General features: G+C 39.8%; 2 protein-coding genes across 3 annotated transcripts in view; both read right to left on the bottom strand.

The window, feature by feature from the left end:
• Positions 1–3,055: 3,055 nt before the first annotated feature.
• On the bottom strand, positions 3,056–3,766 carry LOC113889810 (cytochrome P450 2J2-like). The gene is made up of 2 exons (XM_027537092.1): positions 3,619–3,766; positions 3,056–3,237 (listed from the first exon to the last, which is right to left on the bottom strand). The coding sequence occupies exons 1-2, from the start codon at positions 3,758–3,760 to the stop codon at positions 3,116–3,118; spliced, it is 264 nt and encodes an 87-aa protein (XP_027392893.1). The 5' UTR covers positions 3,761–3,766; the 3' UTR covers positions 3,056–3,115.
• A 2,868-nt stretch (positions 3,767–6,634) lies between these two features.
• The window catches only part of LOC113889808 (cytochrome P450 2J2-like), a 75,840-nt gene continuing 56,191 nt past the window's right edge, over positions 6,635–26,283 (bottom strand). The window contains exons 9-10 of one of the 2 annotated variants that reach the window (XR_003510354.1): positions 10,142–10,370; positions 6,673–6,757 (exon numbers count right to left, since the gene is read on the bottom strand). Coding sequence is in view for 1 of the 2 variants with exons in the window: in XM_027537087.1 (XP_027392888.1) it covers positions 6,729–6,757 (29 nt within the window). In the remaining variant the exon portion in view is untranslated. Of the gene's footprint in view, positions 6,758–10,141; positions 10,371–26,283 lie in introns of both variants that reach the window. The other variant, XM_027537087.1, reaches the window with a different exon arrangement.

The raw sequence follows: 26,283 nt of genomic DNA, 5'->3' as shown, positions 1-26,283 counted from the left end.
TGTAAATAGATGGGGAAACAGTGGAAACAGTGGCAGACTTTATTTTTGAGTGGCTCCAAAATCACTGCAGATGGTGACTGCAGCCATGAAATTAAAAGATGCTTACTGCTTGTCAGCAAAGTTATGACCAACCTAGACAGCATATTAAAAAGCAGAGATATTACTTTGTCAACAGAGGTCTGTCTAGTCAAGGCTATGGTTTTTCCAGTAGTCATGTATGGATGTGAGATTTGGACTATAAAGAAAGCTGAGCACCGAAGAATTGTTGCTTTTGAACTGTGGTGTTGGAGAAGACTCTTGAGAGTCCCTTGGACTGCAAGGAGATCCAACTAGTCCATCCTAAAGGAAATCAACCTTGAATATTCATTGGAAGGACTGATGCTGAAGCTGAAACTCCAATACTTTGGCCACCTGATGTGAAGAACTGACTCATTGGAAAAGACCCTGATGCTGGGAAAGATTGAAGGTGAGAGAATAAGAGGACAACAGAGGATGAGATGGTTGGATGGCATCACCGACTCAATGGACATAAGTTTGGGTAAACTCCGTGTGTTGGTGATAGACAGGGAGGCCTGGTGGATTGCAGTCCATGGGGTCACAAAGGGTCAGACATGACTGAGTGACTGAACTGAACTGAACTGAATCATGAGAGTCACCCTGGACTCATCATCCCTATCTCAACCCTCTTTTCCTCTCTGGCAAATCATTTTGGCACTCCATTCAAAATATAACCAGTCTTGGACCACTTCTCACCATTCCATCTGCTTTGTCATCCTCATACAAAACACTAACATTTCTTACCTGGATGCTGTAAAGCCTCCAACATTTTTCCTGATTCTCTCCTAACCTCCTTCCCAGTCTATTTTCCACTGAGCTGCCCAAGGGATCATTTAACAGTTTAATGGGATCATTTCACTTTTTGGCTCTCAATCCTCCAATGACTTTCCAAGGCATTTAGACAAATTCTACATCCTTCTCCTGGCCTGGAGCTCTACATAATCTGGTGCCTCACCCTCCTGTTGCCTCCTCGGCTATCACTCTCTGCCATCTTGTTCTCTTTACTCGTTCCAGTCCAGCCCCATTGGTCTCTGCAAAAACATAAAGGATTTTCTTCTTTAGGACTCTGCATTTGCTATTCCTTGCACATAGAATGCTCTTCCTCTGAAATCCATATAACTCCAGTCACTAACTTCATTAAACTGAAAGTGTTATATGCTCAGTCAGGTACTGCTCAAATGTCACTTACTTGAACCTGTCTTACCTGACGTTCCTATAATTAGCAGCTCATCTGGTACCTCTTTCCCTTATTTTGCTTTATTTCTTTTTCTTGGTGATTGTCATGTGTGTGTGTGTATGTGTGTGTGTGTATGTGTATGTATCTTTGTGTGTATTAGCTCTGCTCCTTTCTAGTTATGGGGCTTCCCTGGATTCTCAGTTGGTAAAGAATCTGCCTGCAGTGCAGGAGACATGGGTTTGATCCCTAGGTTAGGAACATCCTCTAGTGAAGAGAATGGCTACCCATGCTGGTATTCTTGCCTGGAGAATCCCATGGACAAAGCAGCCTGGCAGGCTACAGTCTATGGGGTTGAGACTTTGGCAACAATAATATTATTAATAATGATGATGATGATGTAATTTGTCACTACATAGCTTAACTTGCTGCCCATAGGGCACAAGGGTTATTTTCTTGGCAGAATCACATGAGATCCATATTAAATATCCTTAACACAGAGTGAATGGACAACTATGTGGATTTGCTTACACATTCCCATATCTGCTTGCACACTTTAGGGTGCTTCATTTTATCTTTAAAAGATTATTATAATATTAACTGAGGTAGAGTGTACAATTGTCCAATAGTGCCTGATCTATTTTGGGTCTCTAAAAATACATATTACCTCTGTCCCACTGTACCATCCAACCTTCCCAGGAATTTCTTTTCCCTGACAATAGTCAGTGAGGTACCCCTGAGGTCCCATCCCAGACTTCCTAGGTTCTGTCTTAATAGGAAGGAAGAAAATGGAATTACTGGATGGGAGAATTACCATTACAGAAGTGGGAATAAGGAACGTTATTCAAAAACAACATTGACAGTAGTCATCTTAAAAGCTCACATTCATTATGCCCATTTAATGTACCAGGATTCATGCTAACTGCTTATTCAGTTTTGGTGAAATGTGTCCATAAATCTCCAAGCGGTGTTGCTTGTTAAAAGTGAATAAATCTTCCTTTAGATACCTGAGGGTTTATTTATCTCAACCCTTGGGGCTGATTTCCCTTAGAAATGTCTTCCAAATCCAGAAAAGGGGCTGAGAGACCAAGCGGCTGAGCAGAGGTTTTGACAGACTCAAAATCTTAGCAGGACAAAAGAGGAAGGCAGGAATTACCAAGGAAGGGGTGAGGTTTGAATCCCTTAAATCCATATCCTACAAGTTTAGAATATAATGCCATGTATGGATGGGTAAGTAGTACAACCGCTTGGAAACATTTAAGTTTTTTATGACCAGGTGTACATGCAAGAGAAATGAGCATGTGTGTCTACATGAACAACTGAACAAGAACATGGCAGCTTTATTCACAACATCTCCCAAACTGGAAATCCTCCACATGTACATCAATGAAGATAATACAGAAAAAAAAATCAGTAACATATTCAAACAGTAGAAAACTATGCAGAGTGAAAATAATAGCATCTAACCCAGATGAGTCTGAAAACAGTTTGCTCGAGGAGAGCCAGAACAGAAAGGCACCTCTGATGGAGGGTGGAGATGGGAGGGGCACAGAGAGCAGGGGCTCAAAAATGATGACAGCACTGTGCTTTTAAAGAGCACAGGTGCACGTGTATATGTCATGTAGAGTGCTGTACTATACATGAATGCTAGAGATGTTCTTTGTCTACAGTAAATATGTAAAATATTACCCAAAACACTAAAGTCAACAGATTGCTTTCAAATAAGCTTGTGTTGAAGTCATTTTCAAAATATTACTTTTTAGCTGAAAAGGAATAGAAGAGTCCATCTCATCTGTGTCTAACACCAGCCCAATATCCTAATCCAAGATAGGAAGTGAGAACTGCCTTACACGGCACTTCACTGATGTCTGCAGATACATGACCTCATCCATCAGCCTCAGCAGCTCCTGGACTGTCCTGGTAGTCAAATGGCTCCCCAAAGGCGATGGAGCAAACAATATTGGAAACTGCATTGTTGATTGTGAAGTGAGGGTCGAAAGGCTGTTCTGGAGGCAGAAGAGGTGGAGGCTTCAGACTGGTTCCTATTTTCCAGAGTCTATTCCACGTGACACATGACACACTGATTACGACCACCCCTGAGACTGGACCCACAGCCCTCTGCACAGGGTCTGACACACAGCAAGTACTATGTCAGTGCCTGGGGGTCAGTCTGATTACCAGGATTTTAAAACCTACAATATGCTTTAAACCCATGTTCTTATTTTGAATTCTCAAACTCCACAAGGGCAGGTCATGGCTGCTGTTTGCTGTCATTCCCTCGGGGCCCTCACAGTGCTGGGTGCAGGACACGCGTGTAGGCACTCATTCATCATCTGTTAGTGAACATATGAGCCACGGTTCCTGCACCTGTCTTATGACATGCTCACCGTTCTCCTCTCCTACTGTCTGGATGAGGTAGGCGGCCTCTTCCTGAATGCATTCCTCTAAGCTCTTGCTTCCTAAACCAAAGTTCCTCAGAGTTGTCAGGGCGGACCTTCTTTGCTCCTTCCATATGTGGCCATTAGACATGATCAAGCCTGGGAAAAAGAAAACCAAGGTTATGAAAAGAAAGTCAACAAGACCCACGAGGAACAATGTACCAGATGGAAGGAAGGAGAAGGGTTTAGGGTGTTTGAAACTATTCAGAGAAAGAAAAAATCCCAAAGCAAAGGATATAAGCAACTCACATTTACTGATTGCTTGTAGGGCTGGACACTTTGGCATTTGTTATGTATTATGTAATTAAGTACTCACAGAACCTCTCTGAGGTACGTCTTATCATACCTGCCACATCCTGAAAGTTTTATTGATGAGAAAAATAAGGCACGGGGATAAAAATAAACTCTGCAAAGTCACAGAGTGAGTAAGCAGCTGGACAGGCATTCAAAATCAAGTCTGCCTGACTCAAAAGGCCATGCTTGGATGACTTGTTGCATAAAAAGTACACTGAAGTAGATATTATGCTACATATTAAGAATTAATTTATGGATTAGTGAAAACCCATATTCATAAGGAGAAAGGCTTTCATCTAACCTGATCTTAAAAAGAGAAATGAATCACTCGACAAATCAAGGAAGTATAAACAGTCTGTGCAGAAGGAACAACACAGGCAAAGGAAAAAAAAATCCGTCTTTGTGTGTTCAATAAATGATCATTTATTTCATAATACATGTGAGGTCATCACCCTTTCATTTCTTCACTTCAGAGCACCCTTCAACTCCTTCTCACTTCTGCCTTTGCCCTCCACCACAACAAGGACATGACCTTCCCTGCCATCCAGTCCAGGATCCTCTCAATCTCAGTTTGAAATGTCAGCTGCAGGAGACACTTCTTTCTTGGAACACTCTTCCAATGGTGTCCAGGTCACACACTCTACAGATTTCCCTCCCAATTCTCTGATCACAGAGATATTCCCGTATCTTTCATAAACTCATCTTCTATAGAATTTTGAAATGATGGAGCTCTTCAAGATGAGGTCTGAAGTCTCTTCTTTCCTTATCTATGCTCCATTTTGGGGAAAATCTCATTAACTCCTAAAATTTTAAGTGAAATCTACTTATAATGAACATCTATTTCTATCTCTCAGCTCTGGACATATATGTAAGTGCCTGCTTGACTCTGCTGATTTATAGGCATTTCACACTCACGAATCTATGACTGAATTCACACTTTACTCTATACAACTCTGCCCCCAGGCCAGCCAACACCTCCTCCACAGCTTACCCCTTTCCTTTATCTACAAATTTGGGTGTCTACCTCAACGCCTCATTCTCTCTCTCTCTAGGTCATCCTGTCTTACTGGATTTGCCTCCTGAGTAACTTAAATCCATGTATCGTCGTGGCCACTCTCCTGGTCTAATCTGCTGTCATTTCTCGCCACCTCCCTAGTCCAAGCCAGCACCTCCTCTCACCTAAAATGCTGCAATAGTCTCTTGCTCCCTTTATTCCATTCTTCACATTGTAGTTTAGAGAAGTCTTTAAAATGTACCATGTAAGGATGAAGACTCCTTTCTCTACTGAAACCATTCAGGAGCTTCCATTGTTATTAGGTTAAAAAGCTACATCCTTAATGAGAACTTGCATGAACTCTTCCTGCTTGAATTCAGCAGCTTTATCTCCATTTAATCTCTGTTCTTTTTACACTGCTGCTGCTAAGTCGCTTCAGTCGTGTCCGACTCTGTGCGATCCCATAGACGGCAGCCCACCAGGCTCTACCGTCCCTGGGATTCTCCAGGCAAGAGCACTGGAGCGGGTTGCCATTTCCTTCTCCAATGCATGAAAGTGAAAAGTGAAAGTGAAGTCGCTCAGTCAAGGGACCCCAGTTACTGCAGCCTACCAGGCTCCTCTGTCCATGGGATTTTCCAGGCAAGAGTACTGGAGTGGGGTGCCATTGCCTTCTCCGACACTGGCCACCTTCAATTCCTCAGTTCTGTGTTCATCTTCCCACCCCAGAGATGTTTCCCATTATATTCCCTCTGCCTGATAGTTTCTTAACTTTATTAAAATAATTGTTACTTATGTTAGCTTTTCCTGAGTCTCAGGATGTTAGATACTCCTAAGAAGTGCATCCTGCTCTTATCTTCAGAACACTATGGCTTTAAATCATTAGAGAAATTGATACTGCTTTCCTGAATGGAGTGTAAGTTACAGAAACACAAGGGTTTTGTCACTCTCCTCATTGTTTTGCCACTGGTGCCTAGCACCAGGCTTCACATGACAAATAACAGAGCGAAATGATGTAGAGTTAATGGATGAAATATTGCAAAGAGGAATTGAGAAAAACTTGAAAAAAATGGTACTTTGGTAGAAGAATATATTTCAGCTTTTCATTTAGATTTTTAAATGTGCAAGTTTATTTTACGATCATTTTAAGTATTCATGCCAAACTCTTATAGACTGTAGGCTCAAAGTACCTGGTGAGCACAGCCTTAATAACAGGACATAAGAAATTAGAGGCAAGAAGGGATCACACAATCAGCAGGAGGAAGCTGATCCACCTCCATTTTTCTGGGGAAGAGATCTGAATGGGAAAGTAGAAACAGAGCCTGGGAATGCATTGCCTTTCCTCTGCTTCAACAACACATTACATCACTGAGTGATGAGGATACTTATTTATCAAAGTGTCCTGAGTGAGTTCACGCAGGTGAAGCTGCTTCTCCCAAATCCCTGACATTAACACTGACCCTGCCAGGTGCCCTGAGGGGGTGCCTTCAACCGGGAAATGAGGGACTCAGCTTCCTTGAGGGGCAGGAACTTATGAGGGGGCTGGTCCCTGAAGTACTGGAGAATTACAGTCACAAAAGTACATTTCAGAGACTACAAGAATATCAAACATTCACCTCTTTCATTAGTCAAGAAACTTACCATGTTTCTTAAAGATATTCTCTTGGATACGCTGTATGGGGTGGTTCACAAGTTTTGGTCCTGGTAGACAAGGGCTTCTTTGATTTTGGGCAATCCACTTAAAAAAACTGTAGAAAATCCACCCATTTCCAGGCTAATCATGTTCCCATATTTCTTCACAATCTGAAAAACAGTGGAATGATCACAGGTAAGTATGCACAGGTATGTGTGTCCAGGAATGAAGGGTGTATGTTGCTGATGGAACGTACATAGAGAGGAGTCTGTGTGTGGAGTGTTGTGTGTACACCTTGGTAGGATGGGGATGTTTCTACCTGTCTCCATTTATCCTCCTCTCAACTAGACTCCATTATAGGACATGTGCATTCATTATAAACATTCACTCATATGTTCAACCTACTTGAATTGAGTGAGCATGAACCACTGCAGCCTGAGAATAAGGCAGAAAGATATAATAAAGCCCTCATTTCCTCCAGGTTTGCCCAACCTCTTCAATTGCCATGCACTGATGCTCCTCCAAGTCACCTAGAACTCCATGGACTGTGTCACCCCATGAGAGAAAACATCATGGATTTAGTCTCATTCCACCACCCTGCTCCCATATTAAAGACCAAGCCTGAATTCAAGCCTTCCATTGTCCAGTTTATTCATCACTAGCATAGTAAGTCTGTCTTGTTAGAAAGAGCAGAACCAAGGTTCTATCTTAGTCTGGTCTGCCTCTAAAGTACATGTCTTTCTCTAAGAAAGGGTAGGATGGGAATCAGATTTTTTACTTCATTTTGTTGAACACCTGGAAGAACTTCTAGGGTTTTATTTAAAAAAGATTTCTCAATTAATTTAGAATATATAATAAGGATTTTTTTTTGGAACTGCTGAAAACTCAGGTTAAGCTAAAGGGCTCCTCACTGACAAGGTATACAACATGGGATTTCAGCTTGAAGCACCTTCTGAAATGAATTTCTTCAGAGTTTCATCTCTGCCAATTCTCTGCCCATGTATATTTTCAGTCCAAAGGGACTGGATCAAACACTGTAAAGGTAGCGTGTAAACATGGATAGGTCAGATGAGTCCTGAAGCCCTGATATTGATGATGGTAATGTCTACCAATTCTTAAGCGTGTCATGCCAGTCACTGGGCCAATTGCTTTACATGGACATAAATGTGTGAGCCACAGTCATCTGAGAATACTTTGTCAGGTAGAGAATATTATTCCATGTACAACAGGCAAGTCATCAAAAAAGAAATAATTTAAAAGAATAAGAGAGGTTAAAAATAAGGTGGTTCAAGAGGCTAACACAGACTTAAAATCAGAAATGATTATAGAAAAACAAGGATTAACATAGGAGCTAAAAAGAAGGCAAATAAAAGTAATAGGTTACAAGAAGTTTATCCTATGAAGGATAAAAATATCAAATGTAGGATTAAGCACTTAAATAATAAAATAGAGCAAAATAAATGTTTAGAATAACAAAATTAGAAATGGTGAGTTAGTGAGATGAGATAAGCTGAGCGAGATTCTATCATTTTGGTTTGGTTAAACCCAAAACCAACTGACCAAAGGTACAAAAAGAGAAAAAGGAAAAAAAGAAAAGTATACCAATTCTTGTTTTGTTTTTAATTTATTTTTAATTGAAGGATAATTACAGAATTTTGTTGTTTTCTGTCAAATATCAACATGAATTGATAGGAGTATGGGAGTATACCAATTCTTACTCCCACTAGCAGTAGTGAGAGGGTCTGTTCCTCTGAACACTCACTGAGCAGTGTCTGTGTGTGTGGGGGTGGGGGGCGGGGGGGTGGGGATTGGTGGAGGCTTGGGCACAAGGGAGGGTAAGATTCTCTCACTTGCTAAATTGTGTTTTTAAATGTCCCAATGTGCTTGCATTGCTGTTATAATTAACAAGTGTTTCTAACCAATGAAGCACAATAAAGAAACCTAAGGACATACAAAATAAAGTCTCATAACAGTAGTTCATATTTTTTTGAATCACAGAATCCTTTGAGAAACTAGTGTATGTCAGGGATCTCCTCTCCAGGAAAGTCCTGTACACATGAATACAGTTTCAGGGGTTCACCAATCCCCGGGAGTACATGAACACCCACTAAGACTCCAGGTTTCAAAGGCAGTTTTTCTTGGGTTTATGCCAGGTTTCTGAGAACAGTCTGTGGAAATCAAATTCAAATTCAATCCAACAGGTTTTTACGAAATGCTTCCGAGTTGCCAGGCACCATCCGACATTGCTATGTTACATGTGGAGACAATACACAGATCAATGTGCTATGGTGTTTTCCTAAAGCATCAGAGTCTCTTGGTAAAAGAACACTACAGAAAAAAATTAATGCACAGTGGAAGATGATATATGTTCCAGTGCTGATAGAAAGGGAAATGGAGATATCGAAAGAAGAAATCAATTTCCACTCCAGATATGGGAGAAAGCTTCTAAGAGAAGGTGGTATTTGAGCCAGTGAAAGGACACCTATTGTAAAGACAAAGATATTTATGCTCTGTGAATGGCATACACAAATGCACTGATAGGAAAATGTGGGCCTTTGGGAACAAGTGAGCTCTCCTGTCTGACTGCAGTGAAGATTCATTAATAAGAACTAACCTTGTGGTTGGTCAAGGCCAAGCCCTGGGGGTACAGGTTAAATTAATGAAATTAATTTAATGTTTAAATTACTTGCAGTGTAATGGAACATATCAATAGGTAGTCAGTTCTCATTATTGCCATTCTGTGCAATAAATTATTTGATAGGGGTTATATAAGAAGCACATAAGGAACTCCAGGGGCTAGGATAGGTTCTTGGAAAAATTACCAGTCATTTCTGTAGCGAGATGAGGGACAAGGCTGAAGTCTGGCAGGTAATGTGAGCTGGACCAAGGATATCTTAATGTCTAGTGAAATATTTCAGATCTTGTTTTGTTTGCAATTGGAAAATTGAATACAAGAGGTAACAACAGTGAGTGCTTAAGAACTTGGATTTTGAAGTCATACAAATTCTTTTCTCTCAGGCAGATTCTACTTGTTATTTTATGTGTGATTTTTGGTCAAGTTATTTAACTTACTCGTGTTTCAGTTTTCAAATGCATAATATGAGGGCTATTACTAGTTCTCATCTTTAAAACTGTGGTGATAAGTAACTATAATACTAAAACTAATAATAAAATTATTTATTGTTATTGAAATACTTGGGAGTGTATTTTAGCAAAAGGACTCTGATTAGACCTGGACAAAGGAATGGAAGGAAGTTGCCAGAGAGTAGACTGATGGAGCCCACGAAGCAGTCAGGCTAGACAAGTGATGCCTGGTATATAACCAACAAACGGCTTTCCTTGAGTTTGTTACTATAAAGTTTTCAAGAAAGGGGGAGGGTATTAGAGAAAGATATAAGCATCAGTTGTGTGCATCAGTAAACTGATTGGTTTATTTGGTTCTTATAACAACCCTACAATGTAGTCGCGGTTTTCAGAAAAGGAGACACAGAGATTTAGTGCATAGCTGATGGGCATAAAGTTGGGCTCTTTCTAACTCACTCTGTAGGTCTTACCTTTAAATGAAAGCATGGAGATATTCTCTCTCTTCTTCTAAGTGAAGGACTACATAAGTGTTAACTGGCCACATGACTTCCCACTTCCCATCAAAAACCACATTTCTGGGGCGCCAGTGGAACATGAGTAGTGGTGATGCGTACATCTTCTAGGTCGTGTCCTTAAAGGAAAGGTACTCCTCTCCACTTCCCACTCCTCTTTCTGGTCCAGAACCCATATGTGACAGTGCTGCAGGAGCAGAACAACAAGACGGAGCACTGAAGTTTTGGATGACCTTGTGGAACAAAGTAGCCTTCCTATCCTGGTCTTCCCTGCCTACATCTCAACTTATTTGTGAGACAGAAATAAATCTCAACCTTTTTTATATGACTGTATATCCTCACAAATACATTTATCCATCATACTTATTACTTTTCTACCTTAGTCCAAAAATGTTTTCTTCTTTACATAAATGTTCTTACAATAAACCATATGGCTATGGCAGAGAAAGTTAAGAAAATGTGGGGAAAGGAAGGAAAGTGGTCACAGTTAGGGAGCCCTGATGGGAGATGATTATAAAGCAGAGGAAAAAGCCTACAACAAGATTTTTAGGTGGCTCTTAAGGAAAAAGTGTGAGAAGCAAGTGAAAACACTACTAACATCTAAGCAGGCGAATGATAATTTTAAATGATTAGTGAGAGGAGATTGCAGGTCAGGGAGTTGAAAAATGAAGGGCTCAGTCCTTGTAGGGATGGGTGCAATTCAGTTGAAAAGTGGTGAGGATTTAGGTAGGTGGCTCAGCTGGTAAAGAATCCACCGGTAAAGAATCCACAGGCAGTGCAGGAGACCTGGGTTCAATCCCTGGATGGGGAATATCCCTTGGAGATCTACCCATTCCAATATTCTTGCCTGGAGAATTACATGGACAGAGGAGCCTGATAGGCCCCAGTCCAGGGGGTTGCAAACAGTCGAACACGACTGAACCACTAACACATTACCATTTTACACATGGGAAACTGCCTCTCAGAGGGAAAGAACAGCATTCCCCTGACCCCTCACCAGGGATCAGGTGATCATATTACAAACAGCATGTCCCAATAATATGTAACAACACACACACTTAAATAGTAAACAGTTAATATTTCATTCCTAGAAAACATAGGTGTAATCATGCCAGCTGCTGGGGAGAAGAGAGAAGCTCAAAGCGGATGCCTGCTTTAGCCTCAGAATTCCCATGCTCCCGCCCTGGGTACCTGGAATGGCCCTTGTCCTGCAGGCCAGGGTCAGGACGTGTCCGGGCACCTCTGCCCGCTCCTACCTGCTGAAACGACAGGTGTAACTGCTTCAAGTCCAGATGGAAGAAGTTGCCTAAGAAGGGCAGTCCTGGGGGCCCTGGCGGGTAGTTCTTTCCACGCCGCCTTTTGAGATGAGCAACGAAGAGAAAGGCGGCTGCCCCCATCAGAAGCACCCGGGACGGGGCGCGGTCCAGAATGCTGTGGTCCAGGCTCCGCCAGGGAGCCCAATACCTCCAGCTTGGCTGCGAAGTCTGGCCCCTCTTTCGCAGTCCAAAACACCAGAGAACCAGATGGTCTCTTCCTCTTTGTTCTCAACACCGCCAGCCTTCCATGCCCCGCACCGTTGCCGCCCCCTTCCTGGCCCCCTGTTCCACTGCGCCCCTCCCCTGCCCCACCTGGCCCCCAGGGTCAGCCTCCAGACCCGTCCTCCCTTAGGATCCGCCTCTTGCTCTCCGACATCCCCCTAAACTGGGCCCTACAGGCTCTGCTCCTTCCCTCTACTCCTCAGCCTGACTGCTGCTCACTAGATGTCTAGCGTAGGACTCCCGGGAGAACTTGCTTGGGTCTCGGAAAAGACCAGGCCAGAAGCGTGGTTTTTGGTTTTGGTTTTGGTTTTGGTTTTGCTAGAGAACCTCATTCTTTGAGGCCAAGGGTGCTCTAAAGTTTATAGTTTCATTGCTTGTCAGAGAGCGCCACAGATGCTTGAGTTTGTGTTTTTCAATCACCTTCTCATCGAATGATTGGAACTGAGCCTAAGGAACAATCAGAAAAACAACAGCACCTGACATTTCTTGTCTCTTACAATATACCTGCCATCACATTAGCCTCTTCACATAGATAGCTTCAACGACAAAATTACCCATGTGCCGTTCTTGGTTCCATGTAGCAGTTAAGGAATACTAAAATTTTTCAAACAAAATTTGAGGGAATTTGTTGCTAGTAGACCTGCCTTACGAGAAAAGTTAAAGTTCTTCAGAAAGTAGGAAAATATATAGGTCAGAAACACAGATCTAAGGAAAGAAAGGAGATTAGAGAAAAAGCAAATTAGGGTTATTAAATCTCTTATTTTCTAATTCTTAATTGGTCTAAGAGTTTGTTCAAAATAAAAATAGTAATGATTTATTTATTATAGCTTACAGATAAGTGATATGAATGATGCAATGTTGGAAAGGATAGAAGGAAAGAATTAGGAAAATGCTGTTACAAGGTACTTGAAGTACCAACCAAGCAATTAAATGATATTTGAATGTATGTTTTAATCAGTTGGAAATGTATACTATGAACTGTAGGGCAATCACGTATGTTTTAAAAAAAGATAAAGAATGAAAAATAAACTCAAAATGGATTAAAGATCTAAACGTAAGACCAGAAACTATAAAACTCCTAGAGGAGAACATAGGCAAAACACTCTCCGACATACATCACAGCAGGATCCTCTATGACCCACCTCCCAGAATATTGGAAATAAAAGCAAAAATAAACAAATTGGACCTAATTAAATTTAAAAGCTTCTGCACAACAAAGGAAAGTATTAGCAAGGTGAAAAGACAGCCTTCAGAATGGGAGAAAATAATAGCAAATGAAGCAACTGACAAACAACTAATCTCAAAAATATACAAGCAACTCCTACAGCTCAACTCCAGAAAAATAAATGACCCAATCAAAAAATGGGCCAAAGAACTAAATAGACATTTCTCCAAAGAAGACATACAGATGGCTAACAAACACATGAAAAGATGCTCAACATCACTCATTATCAGAGAAATGCAAATCAAAACCACTATGAGGTACCATTTCACGCCAGTCAGAATGGCTGCGATCCAAAAGTCTACAAGCAATAAATGCTGGAGAGGGTGTGGAGAAAAGGGAACCCTCTTACACTGTTGGTGGGAATGCAAACTAGTACAGCCACTATGGAGAACAGTGTGGAGATTCCTTAAAAAACTAGAAATAGAACTGCCTTATGATCCAGCAATCCCACTGCTGGGCATACACACTGAGGAAGCCAGAAGGGAAAGAGACACGTGTACCCCAATGTTCATCGCAGCACTGTTTATAATAGCCAGAACATGGAAGCAATCTAGATGTCCATCAGCAGATGAATGGATAAGAAAGCTATGGTACATATACACAATGGAGTATTTACTCAGCCATTAAAAAAAATACATTTGAATCAGTTCTAATGAGGTGGATGAAACTGGAGCCTATTATACAGAGTGAAGTAAGCCAGAAAGAAAAACACCAACACAGTATACTAATGCATGTATATGGAATTTAGAAAGATGGTAACAATAACCCTGTACATGAGACAGCAAAAGAGACACTGATGTATAGATCAGTCTTATGGACTCTGTGGGAGAGGGAGAGGGTGGGAAGATTTGGGAGAATGGCATTGAAACATGTATAATATCATGTATGAAACAAGTCGCCAGTCCAGGTTCAATGCACGATACTGGATGCTTGGGGCTGGTGCACTGGGACGACCCAGAGGGATGGTATGGGGAGGGAGGAGGGAGGAGGGTTCAGAATGGGGAACACATGTATACCTGTGGCGGATTCATTTCGATATTTGGCAAAACCAATACAATATTGTAAAGTTTAAAAATAAAAAAAAAAAAATTGAAAAAAAGATAAAGAATGGACATGCTAAGACAGAAGAGAAAATGTAATTATCCAAAATACTCAATTAAAATCAGAGAAGAGTGTAAAAGGGTGAAAAACAGAAAATAAATAAAAATCAATAGCAATAAATAGAAGGCAGTAATGAATATGATTGGGTTTTATATATGACATTGGCAGAGACAGTTTTAGCTCAGCATCAAAACAACAAAATACTTAGGAAAAAACTTAACCAAGAAGACAAAAGACTTATACATTGAAAAGTATAAACTACAGAAAACCCCCTACATACAAAGCTTCAAGTTGCAAACTTTCAAAGATGTGAACGTGGGGGTTCCAGTGTTGGGCATGAGTGAAACTGCAGTTTGCCCTCTGTCTCCTATTGCTGATGATCCTTCAGCTCTACCATTTCCCACCTCCACTTGCTCCTCCTCTAGTCAATAACTGTTGTTACTTGTCAGTTCATCTGATGCCATCCCCTGCAAGCCAGCTGTTGTAATATACCACTGTACTTTTCAAGGTACTATAAGATTTAAAATGTTTTCTTTATTTTTGTGTTTTTTATGTATTGTATGAAGATTATTATAAACCTGTAACAGTACGGTACTATATAGCTGATTGTGATAGTTGGGTACCTAGGCTAACTTAATTGGACTTATGAACAAAATTAGACTTATGAATGTGCTCTCAAAATGGAATTCTTTAGTATATAGGGGACATACTGCATTGTTGAACAAAATTAAAGAAGACACAAATAAATGGAAATATCTCATGTTGTGAACTGGAAAGCTTAACATTATAAAAATGTCCAGGTTAGATATACATCTAACATTTTTGAATTGTATTATAATAGTATGAAGTAAAAAATGATTAATATAGAAAAGTTAATTTCCTACTTAATTACCTGTAGTGAACAATTGGAGTTTGAAATTAAAAACTCAATATCATTTACATAAGCACCAAAACAGAAACAAGAACAAAAGAATGATGATACACTTAGTTGTATATTAACAACAAGAGGAAAACTACAAAACCGTGATGAAAGAAACCAAAGGAAAGACAAGGAATGGAGAGATATTCTATGGACATCGATAGGAAGAAAATATCATTAAGGTGTCAATTCTTCCCAAATCTATACATAAATGAAAAAATGTGTATATAATTTAATGAATTCCTAAACAAAATTGATGCTTTTGAACTGTGGTGTTGGAGAAGACTCTTGAGAGTCCCTTGGACTGCAAAGAGATCCACCCTGTCCATTTTACAGGAAATCTGTCCTGAATATTCATTGGAGGGACTGATGCTGAAGCTGAAACTCTAATACTTTGGCCACCTGATGCGAAGAACTGACTCACTGGAAAAGACCCTAATGCTGGGAAAGATTGAAGGCAGGAGGAGTAGCGGACAACAGAGGATGAGATGGTTGGATGGCATCACCGACTTGATGGACATGAGTTTGAGTAAGCTCCAGGAGTTGATGATGGACAGGGAAGCCTGTTGTGCTGCGGTCCATGGGGTCAAAAAGAGTCAGACATGACTGAGTGGCAGAACTGAACTGAACTGAAAACAAAATTCCAGTGGGTTATTTAAATGTTATTGACAAATTGAAAATTGATTCTAAAAATTATGGAAAGATAAAAGGTCCTTGGAATGTACAACAGAAAGTATCAAGACTAATGTAAAGTATGTAGTTAGTAATAACATATCAATACTGACGCATCAATTATAACATGCAAGTTGTTAATCATATGAGAATATGGGGGGTAGTGAATGAGTATATGGAACTGTATTCTCCACTCAAATTTTCTGTAAATCTGTAAAACAAAATCCACAAACTGATTCTAAAGTTTATATAGAAAGGTCAAAGACCTGGAGTAGCAAACACATTATAAAAGGAGAACAAATTTGGAGGATGGACACCCCCTTGTCTTCAAGACTTACTATAAAGTTGCCTAATCAGAACATGTGGTATTGGTGAAAGAATATACAAATAGATCATGAGAAAATAATAGAAACTCCAGAAAAAGAGTCACATCAATAGTCAACTGTTCCTTGACAAAGGAGCAAATGCTATTCAGTGGAAAAAGGATAATCTTTTGCAGAAGGCATGTGTGAGCAACTGGATTATCCACATATAAAAATGAACCTGGTCACCAATCCTACACTTTTCACAAGTTAACTGAAAATAAATTACAAATCCGAATGTAAAGCTCACAACTATAAAACTCCTAGAAAACAACAAAGTAAAATACCTAGATGACACTAGATGGCAATGACTTTTTAGATGTAACACTAAACACTTGTTCCATAAAAGAAAAAAATAATTGAACTTCATTAAAATTAAAAGCTTCTTTCTTATCTGAAAGTTTACTTTGGGAATTAGGGGGAAAACATGCCGTATTTTGTTTTGAGAAGCATTCAGGCTCCCGTGGTTAACACTTCCCACTGGAATGTATCCAGAGGAGACTGATCAGAATGGGTAAGATTCCTTACTTACTGAAAATCTGGTAGATAGCAGACATTTCAGAACTTCTGCCTGAATCTGATTTAATTTTTTAAAACTTCCCTATGAACTGAAATTATCATTCTCATTTTACAGATGGTCCAGCAAGTTCAGAGGGAAGTGTTTTGCCACAACTCACAAAGGCAGAATAAGTGACATCATCAAAATAAGAACTCTAGCTTTTTATTCAAAGATCAGTGCTTATTATTTCAAATATGGCTTACAGGAAAATAGACTGTAGCAGCCTTGGAACAGGATAGTAATGAATCATCATTGGAGGCATTCAAAGAGAATTAGAATAGGATTGCTGTAGAGGAAATTTACATGTCACGAGGAATGAATAATTAGAAGGACATTAAGGTTCTTCAAACTGAGAGTCTATGATTCCACAGGTCCTCAGCGAAAACACAGAGTTAGGTGAATAAAGATGGATCCATAATACATACCATTTAATAAATTGTTCTTTTTAAAAATATTTTATTGAAGTACAGTTGATTTACAATGCCGTGTTAATTTCTGCTGTATAGCAGAAGAAACAGTGAGAATGGGCATCCTTGTCTTGTTCCAGATTTTAGTAGGAAGACTTACTGCTTTTCACTTTTGAGTATTATATTTACTGTGACTTTGTCATAAATAGCTTTTATTACTTTGAGATATACTTCCTCTAATCCCACTTTGATAAGAGTTTTTATCATGAATGAATGTTGAACTTTATCAAATACTTTTTTTGCATCTACTGACATGATCATATGGGTTGATCTTCTGCTGATGTGTTTTGCATTGATTGACTTGCCTTTGTTGAGCCATCCTTATGAATCCAAATTGGTTGTGGTGTATAATCTTTTTTGATGTGTTGATGTTTTATGTTTGCTAACATTTTGTTGAGAATTTTTGCATCTATATTCATCAAATATATTGATCTGTAATGTTCTTTTTAGGTAGTGTCTTTGGTTTTGGTATCAGGTTGATGGAACCTTCATAGAATGTCTTCAGCAGTGTTTCCTCCTCTTTAGCCTTTTGGAAGAGTTTTGGTAGTATCAGTATATGTTCTTCTTTGTATGTTTGGTAGAACTGCCTGTGAAGCCATCAGGTCCTGGACTTTTGCTTGTAGGGAGGTTTTTGTTTGTTTAAACATGTTCTATTTCATTTCTAGTGATTGGTCTGTTTGAATTATCTATTTATTCTTCTCCGGTGGCTTAGATGGTAAAGAATCTGCCCACAATGCGGGAGACCCAGGTTCAATCCCTGGGTTGGGAAAATCCCCTGGAGTTGGAAATGGCAACCTACTCCAGTATGCTTGCCTGGAGAATTCTGTGGACAGAGTTGCCTGGCAGGCTACAGTCCATGGGGTTGCAAAGAGTCAGACATGACTGAGGAGCTAACACTTTCATTTTCATTCTTGATTCAATTTTGGTGAGCTGTATGTTTTTAGAAACGTGTCCATTTCTTCTAGGTTGTTGAACTTGTTGGCATAAAATCATTCATAGTATTTTCTGATGGTTTTTTGCACTTCCGTGTTAACAGTTGTTATTTCTTCTTCCTCACTTCTTACATTGTTTATTTGGGTCCTTTCTCTTTTCTTGGTGAGCCTGGCCAGAGGTTTGTCAATTTTGTTTACCCTTTCAAAGAACCAACTCTTGGTTTTATTGATTTTTTTTTTCCTATTATGTTTTAATCTCTGTTTTATTTATTTTATCTCTGATCTTTATTATTTCTTTTCTTCTGCTGACTTTGGGTTTTGTTTGTGCTTTATTTTCTAATTCTTTTAGGTGGTGGGTTAGGTTGTTTAAGCAAGATTTTACTTGTTTCTTAAAGAAGGCTTGTATTGCTATGATCTTCCCTCTAAGAACTGATTTTGCTGCATCTCATAGAGTTTATATGGTTGTGATATCATTGTCATTTGTCTCAAGATATTTTTAAATTGAGAATTAAATCATTGATATATTGGTATTTAGTAGTATGTTTTTTAGTTTTCATGTAGTTGCTTTTTTCCCATTTTATTTTCTGTGAATGACTTCTAGTTGTATGCCACTGTGGTCAGAAAAGACACTTGACATAATTTCTATACTCTTAAATTTGTTGAGGCTTATTTTGTCCCCTGTTCCCTGGTATGTGGTCAGCCCCAGAGACTGAACCATGTATACTTGAAAAGAATGTGTATTCTGTTTTTTGGGGGAGGGTATTATGTTGAATGTATCAATTAAGTCTAACTGTTCTATTATATCATTTAGGATCTCTGTTGCCTTGTTGATTTTCTAACTAGAAGATCTGTGAGCAGGGTGTTTAAGTCTCACACTATTATTGTATTCCTGTCAATTTCTTCTTTTATGTCTATTAGTATTTATTTTATATATTTAGGTGCTCCAATGTGTGTTAAGTTGCTTCAGTCATGTCCGACTCTTTGTGACACTATGGACTGTATCCCACCAGGCTCCTCTGTTCTTGGGATTCGCCAGGCAAAAATACTGGAGTGGATTGCCATGCCCTCCTCCAGGGACTCTTTCTGACCCAGGGATCGAACCTACATCTCCTGCAGCTCCTGCATTGGCAGGAGGGTTCTTTCCTACTCTGCCACCTGGGAAGCTAGGTGCTCTATACTGGATGCATAATATTGACAAGGATATTGATCCTTTCATCAGTATATAATGTCCTTCATCTCTCTTTATAGTCTTTGTCTTAAACTCTAGTTTGTCTGATTTGAGTATATCGACTCCAGTATTCTTACCTGGAGAATTACATGGACAGAGGATCCTGGCAGGCTACAGTCTCTGGGGTCTCAGAGTTAGATACGACTGAGAAACTAACATTTTCACCACTTTTCACTTTTCAAACCTTGTTTTCCAGTTGATATTTGTATTTCTTACTTGATCCATTCATTTTCTTTCTTTCTTTTTTTTTTTTTTCGTTTGGTGGTTTGACAATTTTCATTCATGTTATGCTTGTGTTTCCCCGTTTTGGTTTTTGTAAGTCTGTTGCTTATTTTGATTTGTGGTTAGCTTGTTTTTCAAATATGTTAACCCCCTCCTATATATACTTGCTTTAGACTAAAAATCATGGAGGCTCAAACATATTCTTAAAATTAACCCTACATTTTCTTACCCTCCTTCCCTCATTTTAGATTTTTCTGTCTTCTTTTACATCTTCATGTTTATCCTTTCATTGTGGTTATTATTGTGGTTATTATTCACAAAAATTTTTTTTTAACTGGATACTGGGTTATTTAAGTGATTTACTTTCCAATTGTGATTTTCTTTTTTCTTTAGATTCTTATTTCTTTTATATTTAAAGACTTCTCCATATTTCCTTTAGGATTGATTTAGTATTTCTACATTCTTTTATCTTTTGCTTTCCCGAGAGTTTATCTCTCCTACTATTCTAAATGATAATCTTCTTGGGTAGAGTATGCTAGATTTTTCCCCTTTTACGACTTTGACTGTTCCATCACTTTCTTCCAGACTGCAACATTTCTTTGGTTCCCTTGCAATTAACTTTTTGATTTTCTCTTGCTGTCTTTAGAGTCCTCTCTTTATCTTTAGCTTTTGCCATTTTAATTATAATACATCTTGGTGTAGGTTTGTTTGGATTCACCTTGTTTGCGACCATCTGTGGTTCCTGTACTTGGATACCTCTTTCCTTTTTAGGTTTGGGAAATTTTCAGTCTTAATTACTTACTATACATTTTTAATCCCCTTTTCTCTTTCTTCTTCTTCTGGAATCCCTATTAGGCATTGATTGGCACACTTTATACTATCCCATATGTCTCTCAGATTGCTTCTTTCTTTGTTGTTGTTTGTTTTTAATTTGAATTTCTGTCTGCTGTTCTGATTAGGGGATTTCTATTATTCTGTCTTTGAGATCATTTGCTTTTCTGCATTATTCAATCTGTTATTCATTGCCTTTAGCTCAGCTTTCACCTTGGCAAATGTGTTCTCATTTTTCTTGCTCCTCCCTTTAGTTTCTAGTTTCTTTTAATTTGTATTTTTATCAATAACCTTTCTTAAATCCTTTAATATTTTCATCACCTATTTTTTGAATTTGTTATCTAATAGACCAAAGTGATCTGTTTCATTGTTCTTTTAGGGGACTTCTCTTGAAAATTAAAAGATTTGGAGTGGGTCCTGTGCTTCTCATTTTACTTTTAGTTTTCTTACTCTATGAGTTTAGGAGAAGCAACTACTGTGTTCTTGGTGAGATATCCTTATGTGAGATCATCTCTGTATAGCCTGCATGGGTTTAATATGTTTGGCGTGAGGATTATTTTTAGTATGGATGCATGCTGCCTCTTTTCTCAGTGTATGCTGGCCGTTATCCCCTTGATAGGAGGTGTGACTGGTGTTCAGTTACCAGAGCCTGCATGGATGTTGAATGGGGCTTTCCTTTTTTCTGTGGTTGTCATACACCTGTAGGGGCAGGGTCTGCTCCCTAGTGGTTGGAATGGAAACCCCCAGATCCATTTCTGAGCTGCAGTGTGAGGTGGATGGGACTGGAGCACTTCCACTGGGAGAGGAACCACTGAGCATTCCTCCACTGGAGTGGTCTACTGGGGCATGTGCTCTGTTGTATTGCCTGGCATGCACTATGGGGTTCACAAAATACACTGCTGTTGGCACTGCCCTTGGCCCTGCTTCAACCATTGGTATGCTGGAAATCAGCCCTGGTGATCTCAGGTGGTGTTTTCACAAAGCCACCAGTGCAGATCCACCAAAATCAGGTACCAGAACCACTGTAGTTACACTCCGGGACCTACCATGGGAGCTATGGAGGCAGCCTAGACCCTGGCCCAGCCTAGCCTGCATGGGCATATGCCCACAAAGCCCACAAAGTCAGACTCATCCCAGCTGTGGGGGCACCCAATGTCCACTTGGTTGTCCTGCAGGTGCTGAATTTACAAGGTTGGCTGCAGTGGTGTAAATCCATGGATTTCACAGCCATGGGGCGTTGCTCTGATTTCAACCCTACCTATGTGTCAGCAACTATGCCTCCAGAACTTGCAGAGGCAGTGCTGTGGGGCTGAGACAGCACAGGCTGTTATGGCAGGCCCCGCCCCTTCTTTGAATGCCCTTTAACAATGGTGCTTTACTTCTCTCCTGTACCACACCCAAGCCTCTTCAGGCTGTTTCCATGCAGCTGCCAATCCGAGTCCTTTCCCTGGTCTTGTCCTTTAAAGCCTGAGTTTCAGTACCCAGCATGTGCCTGCACCAGTAGGTGTGTGTCTTAGACTGAGGAGTTGAGGGTAGTTGGACAAACCATCTGTGCAGTCTCTTTCCATTCTGCCTGCCACAAACCTGTTATAGATCTCTCCCTCCTGACCTTCTGAAGCTCCCTTTCTGTCCTGGCTAATTTTCCAGCAAATAAGGGGGTTTCCCAGGGTGTGGTAACCATTCCTCTTTCACAGCGCCCTCCCTGAGGCACAGGTGTTGTCCTTTTTTTTTTTCCCTTTCATCCTACCCAGTTACATGGAGATCTTTCTTTCATTTCCAGATTTCAATTTCAGCTCAGAATTGTTTCACATGTATTTTTGATGTATTTGTGGAAAGAGGTGAGCTCCGGGGTCTTTTGACTCTGCAGTTTTAATGGGAGCCAATAAACTGTTATTTTCCTTTCTTTGCAAATAATAAGTAGCTATAATTTCATTAAAGATCCAGTTATCCAACATTACATGTGCTTAGTCGCTCAGTAGTGTCCAGCTTTCTGTGACCCCATGGACTGTAGCCTGCCAGCCTCCTCTGTCCATGGGGATTCTCCAGGCAAGAATACTGGACTGGGTTGCCATGCCCTCCTTCAGAGGATATTCACAACCCAGGGACTGAACCCAGGTCTCCCACATTGCAGACAGATTCTTTACCATCATCATCATCTGAGCCACCAGGGAAGCCCAATATTACATGATGTCCTTAATTTTCCTACTATTCTCTAATGGATTCAAGATGGATTCTTTTTTTATTCCAGAAAAACCTGATCTTTGTTTCTACAGCAAAGGCTCAGTAAAATCTATGCACAGGATTGACCTGTAGACCCTTTTCCCTGTGATTACAGTATAAAAATTTCATACAAAGATGGGCACTATAAAGGACATAAACAGTATGCACCTAACAGAAGCAGAAGATATTAAGAAGAGGTGGCAAGAATACACAGAAGAATTAAACAAAAAAGATCTTAATGACCTAGATAACCATGATTGTGTGATCACTCACCTAGAGCCAGACATCCTGGAGTGCGAAGTCAAGTGAGTCTTAGGAAGCATCACTATGAACAAAGCTAGTGGAAGTGATGAAATTCCAGCTGAGCTATAACAAATCCCCAAAGATGATGCTGTTAGTGTTGCACTCAATATTCCAGCAAGTTTGAAAAATTCAGCAGTGGCCACAGGACTAGAAATGGTCAGTTTTCATTCCAAACCCAAAGAAAGGCAATGCCAAAATGTTCAAACTGCCACACAATTGCACTCATCTCACATGCTAGCAAAGTAATTCTCAAAATTCTCCAAAGGAGGCTTCAACAGTACATAAACTGATAATTTCCAGATGTTCAAGCTGGATTTAGAGAAGGCAGAGGAACCAGTGATCAAACTACCAACATGTAATGGATCACAGAAAAAGCAAGAGAGTTCCAGAAAAACATCTACTTCTGCTTTATTGACTACGCCAAAGACTTTGACTGTGGGTCACAACAAACTGTGGAAAATTCTCACAGAGATGAGAATACCAAACACATTACCTGCCTTCTGAGAAATCTGTAAGCAGGTCAAGAAGCAACAGTTAGAACCAGACATGGAACAATGGATTGGTTCCAAATCGGGAAAGGAGTACGTCAAGGCCATATATTGTCACCCTGCTTATTTAACTTCTATGCAGAGTATATCATGCGAAATGCTGGGCTGGATGAAGCACAAGCTGGAATCAAGATTACTGGGAGAAATATCAATAATCTCATATACACAGATGACACCACCCTCATGGAAGAAAACAAAGAGGAACTGAGAAGCCTCTTGATGAAAGTAAAAGAGGAGAGTGAAAAAGCTGGCTTACAACTCAATATTCAAAAAACTAAAATCATGGCACCTGGTCCCACCACTTCATGGAAAGTAGATGGGGATACAACAAAAACTGTGACAGATTTTATTTTCTTGGGCTCCAAAATCACTGCAGATGGTGACTGCAGCCATGAAATTAGAAGACGCTTGCTCCTTGGAAGAAAAGCTATGACCAACCTAGACAGCATATTAAAAAGCAGAGACATTACTTTGCCTTAAGTCAAAGCTATGGTTTTTCCAGTAGTCATATATGGATGTGAGAGTTGGATTCTAAAGAAAGCTGAGTGCCAAAGAATTGATGCCTTTGAATTGTGGTGTTTGAGAAGACTCTTGAGAGTCCCTTGGACTCCAAGGAGATGCAACCAGTCAATCCTAAAGGAAATCAGTCCTGAATATTCATTGGAAGGACTGATGTTGAAGCTGAAGCTCCAATATTTTGGCCACCTGATATGAAGAACTGATACAAGGTCATTGGAAATGACCCTGATGCTGGGAAAGATTGAAGGCAGGAGGAGAAGGGAATGACAGAGGATGAGATGGTTGGATGGCATCACCAACTTGATGGACATGAGTTTGAGTAAGCCCCGGGAGTTGGTGATGGACAGGGAAGCCTGGTGTGCTGCAGTCCATGGAGTCAACAAGAGTCAGACAAAACTGAGTGACTGAATTGACCTTGGAAGAAAAGCTATGACCAACCTAGACAGCATATTAAAAAGCAGAGACATTATTTTGCCAACAAAGGTCCATCTAGTCAAAGCTATGGTTTTTCCAGTAGTCACGTATGGATGTGAGAGTTGGACAATAAAGAAAGCAGAGTGCTAAAGAATTGATGGTTTTTAACTGTGGTGTTGGACAAGACGCTTGAGAGTTCCTTGGACAGCAAGGAGATCAAACCAATCAAAAAACCAGTCAGGAAATCAGTCCTGAATATTCACTGGAAGGACTGATGCTGAAGCTGAAGCTCCAATACTTTTGCTAACTTATACGAAGAACTGACTCATTGGAAAAGACCATAATGCTGGGAAAGATTGAAGGCAGGAGGAGAAGGGAAGACAGAGGATGAGATGGTTGGATGGCATCACCGACTCAATGCACATGAATTTGAGCAAGCTTCAGATATTGGTGACGGTCAGGGAAACCTGGTGTGCTGCAGTCCATGGGGTCACAAAGAGTCAGACACAACTGAGTGACTGAACTGAATTGAACTACAGTATAAAAAGGTTTTAAAAATACTTATTGAAGTATTTCTTACATGCAGAGAAGTGGATATATTGTGAGTACACAGCTCAGTAAAATTTCCTACATTCAACATATCCTTTATAACTCATGCACTGAACAGAAAATAGAATATTGTCAGTAACCTGCATTGTTCCTTTTTCCAGGTATTGCCTTTCACCCAGGATTAAAGCTCTACCTTGATTTATAAAAAACATCATGATTTTGAATCAAGCTAAATCCTTTTTGCCCTCACTCAGGAGCCACAGTTCCCAGAAAGATTTAGATGTTTTTAGGGCTTTAGATCTTGTTTTTTTTTTCCCCCCATACATTTAATCATTTTGTTGTCCTTATCATCTCCAATGTCTGTCCTCTTATCAGCTCTAACATAATTTCTTCAGATTCTGGTTGGTCACATTGGCTCCTTCACTTCTCACTTGGAAGGTATGAGCTAAAGTTTGAGAATGATGAACACTTTTGCAAAAGAAACTTGGTGACTCCAGTCTTGGGAGTGGGCCTCAAAGCTGCACCATGCACTTGAATTCTCAACTGTTAGTGGGAGAAACTTCTTTTCTGAACAGAATAAAATCTTTTCTTTTACCTGAGATAAGAATTTAAATCCTTTTGTTTTCTAATTGTCATCATTATTGGAACATTCTACATTTCTTATTTCACTTGATCCTTCTAACAATATTGAAGGATCTAACAATATTGTCACCATTTTTCAGATAAGGAAACTGCGGACGTAAAACCACTTGGTTCAAGTTCAAAATGTCAGTGAGTTTAGGGAAAAAAAAAAAAAAATCAGACACTGCTCTGCTCATGAGCAGAATTAGTACCTTTTCCCTCAACCTTAAATTGTTTATTTTTTCCTTGTCACTTGTGAACGATCCTGCTTAATTTCTAGAGCCTCCAAAATTTATGCCAGCCTCTTTCCTTCCCAAACTAATTTATCTGATTGAATCTCTATTTTTAAGAATGCAATCTGTCTCTCAGCAAGTCTGACACCACACTTTTCTCTGAATAAATTATATTTATTTTCACCTTTGGACATATTTGTTTTATATCATCTTCCAGGAGTGCCCAGTTGGCCCTATAAATATCATAGACACTTTTTCAAGACCCAGTTTAAGTCCTACTTCCTCCATGACTCTCTGTATTTTTGTACCTTGCTCTACCTTCTTACTTACATTTTTTCTCTGCTCCTTCTGCCTGGAATATATACTATTAATAAAATACTGTCCAAATATCAAAGGTCAATTCAAAGACTGGGTGTTTGAGTACTGCGATCAATTTTTCCCCGGTGGAGTGATGTCTAGAACCAATCTTCAAAGCGTTTATCAGCTGACTAATGAGTAGTAAGCTAATTAAAGTCTAACTTTGTGACTATGACCAGTTATCAGTCTTACAATAAAGTTAAAAATTAACCACCAATAGATTTCTATGCTGCTGCTAAGTCGCTTCAGTCGTGTCAGACTCTGTGCGACCCTATAGACA

Source organism: Bos indicus x Bos taurus, chromosome 3 (assembly GCF_003369695.1).
Source record: "Bos indicus x Bos taurus breed Angus x Brahman F1 hybrid chromosome 3, Bos_hybrid_MaternalHap_v2.0, whole genome shotgun sequence".
Taxonomy (NCBI): domain Eukaryota; kingdom Metazoa; phylum Chordata; class Mammalia; order Artiodactyla; family Bovidae; genus Bos; species Bos indicus x Bos taurus.
Note: the sequence above shows the minus strand (reverse complement) of the source record. Positions and strands in the feature narration are given on the sequence as shown.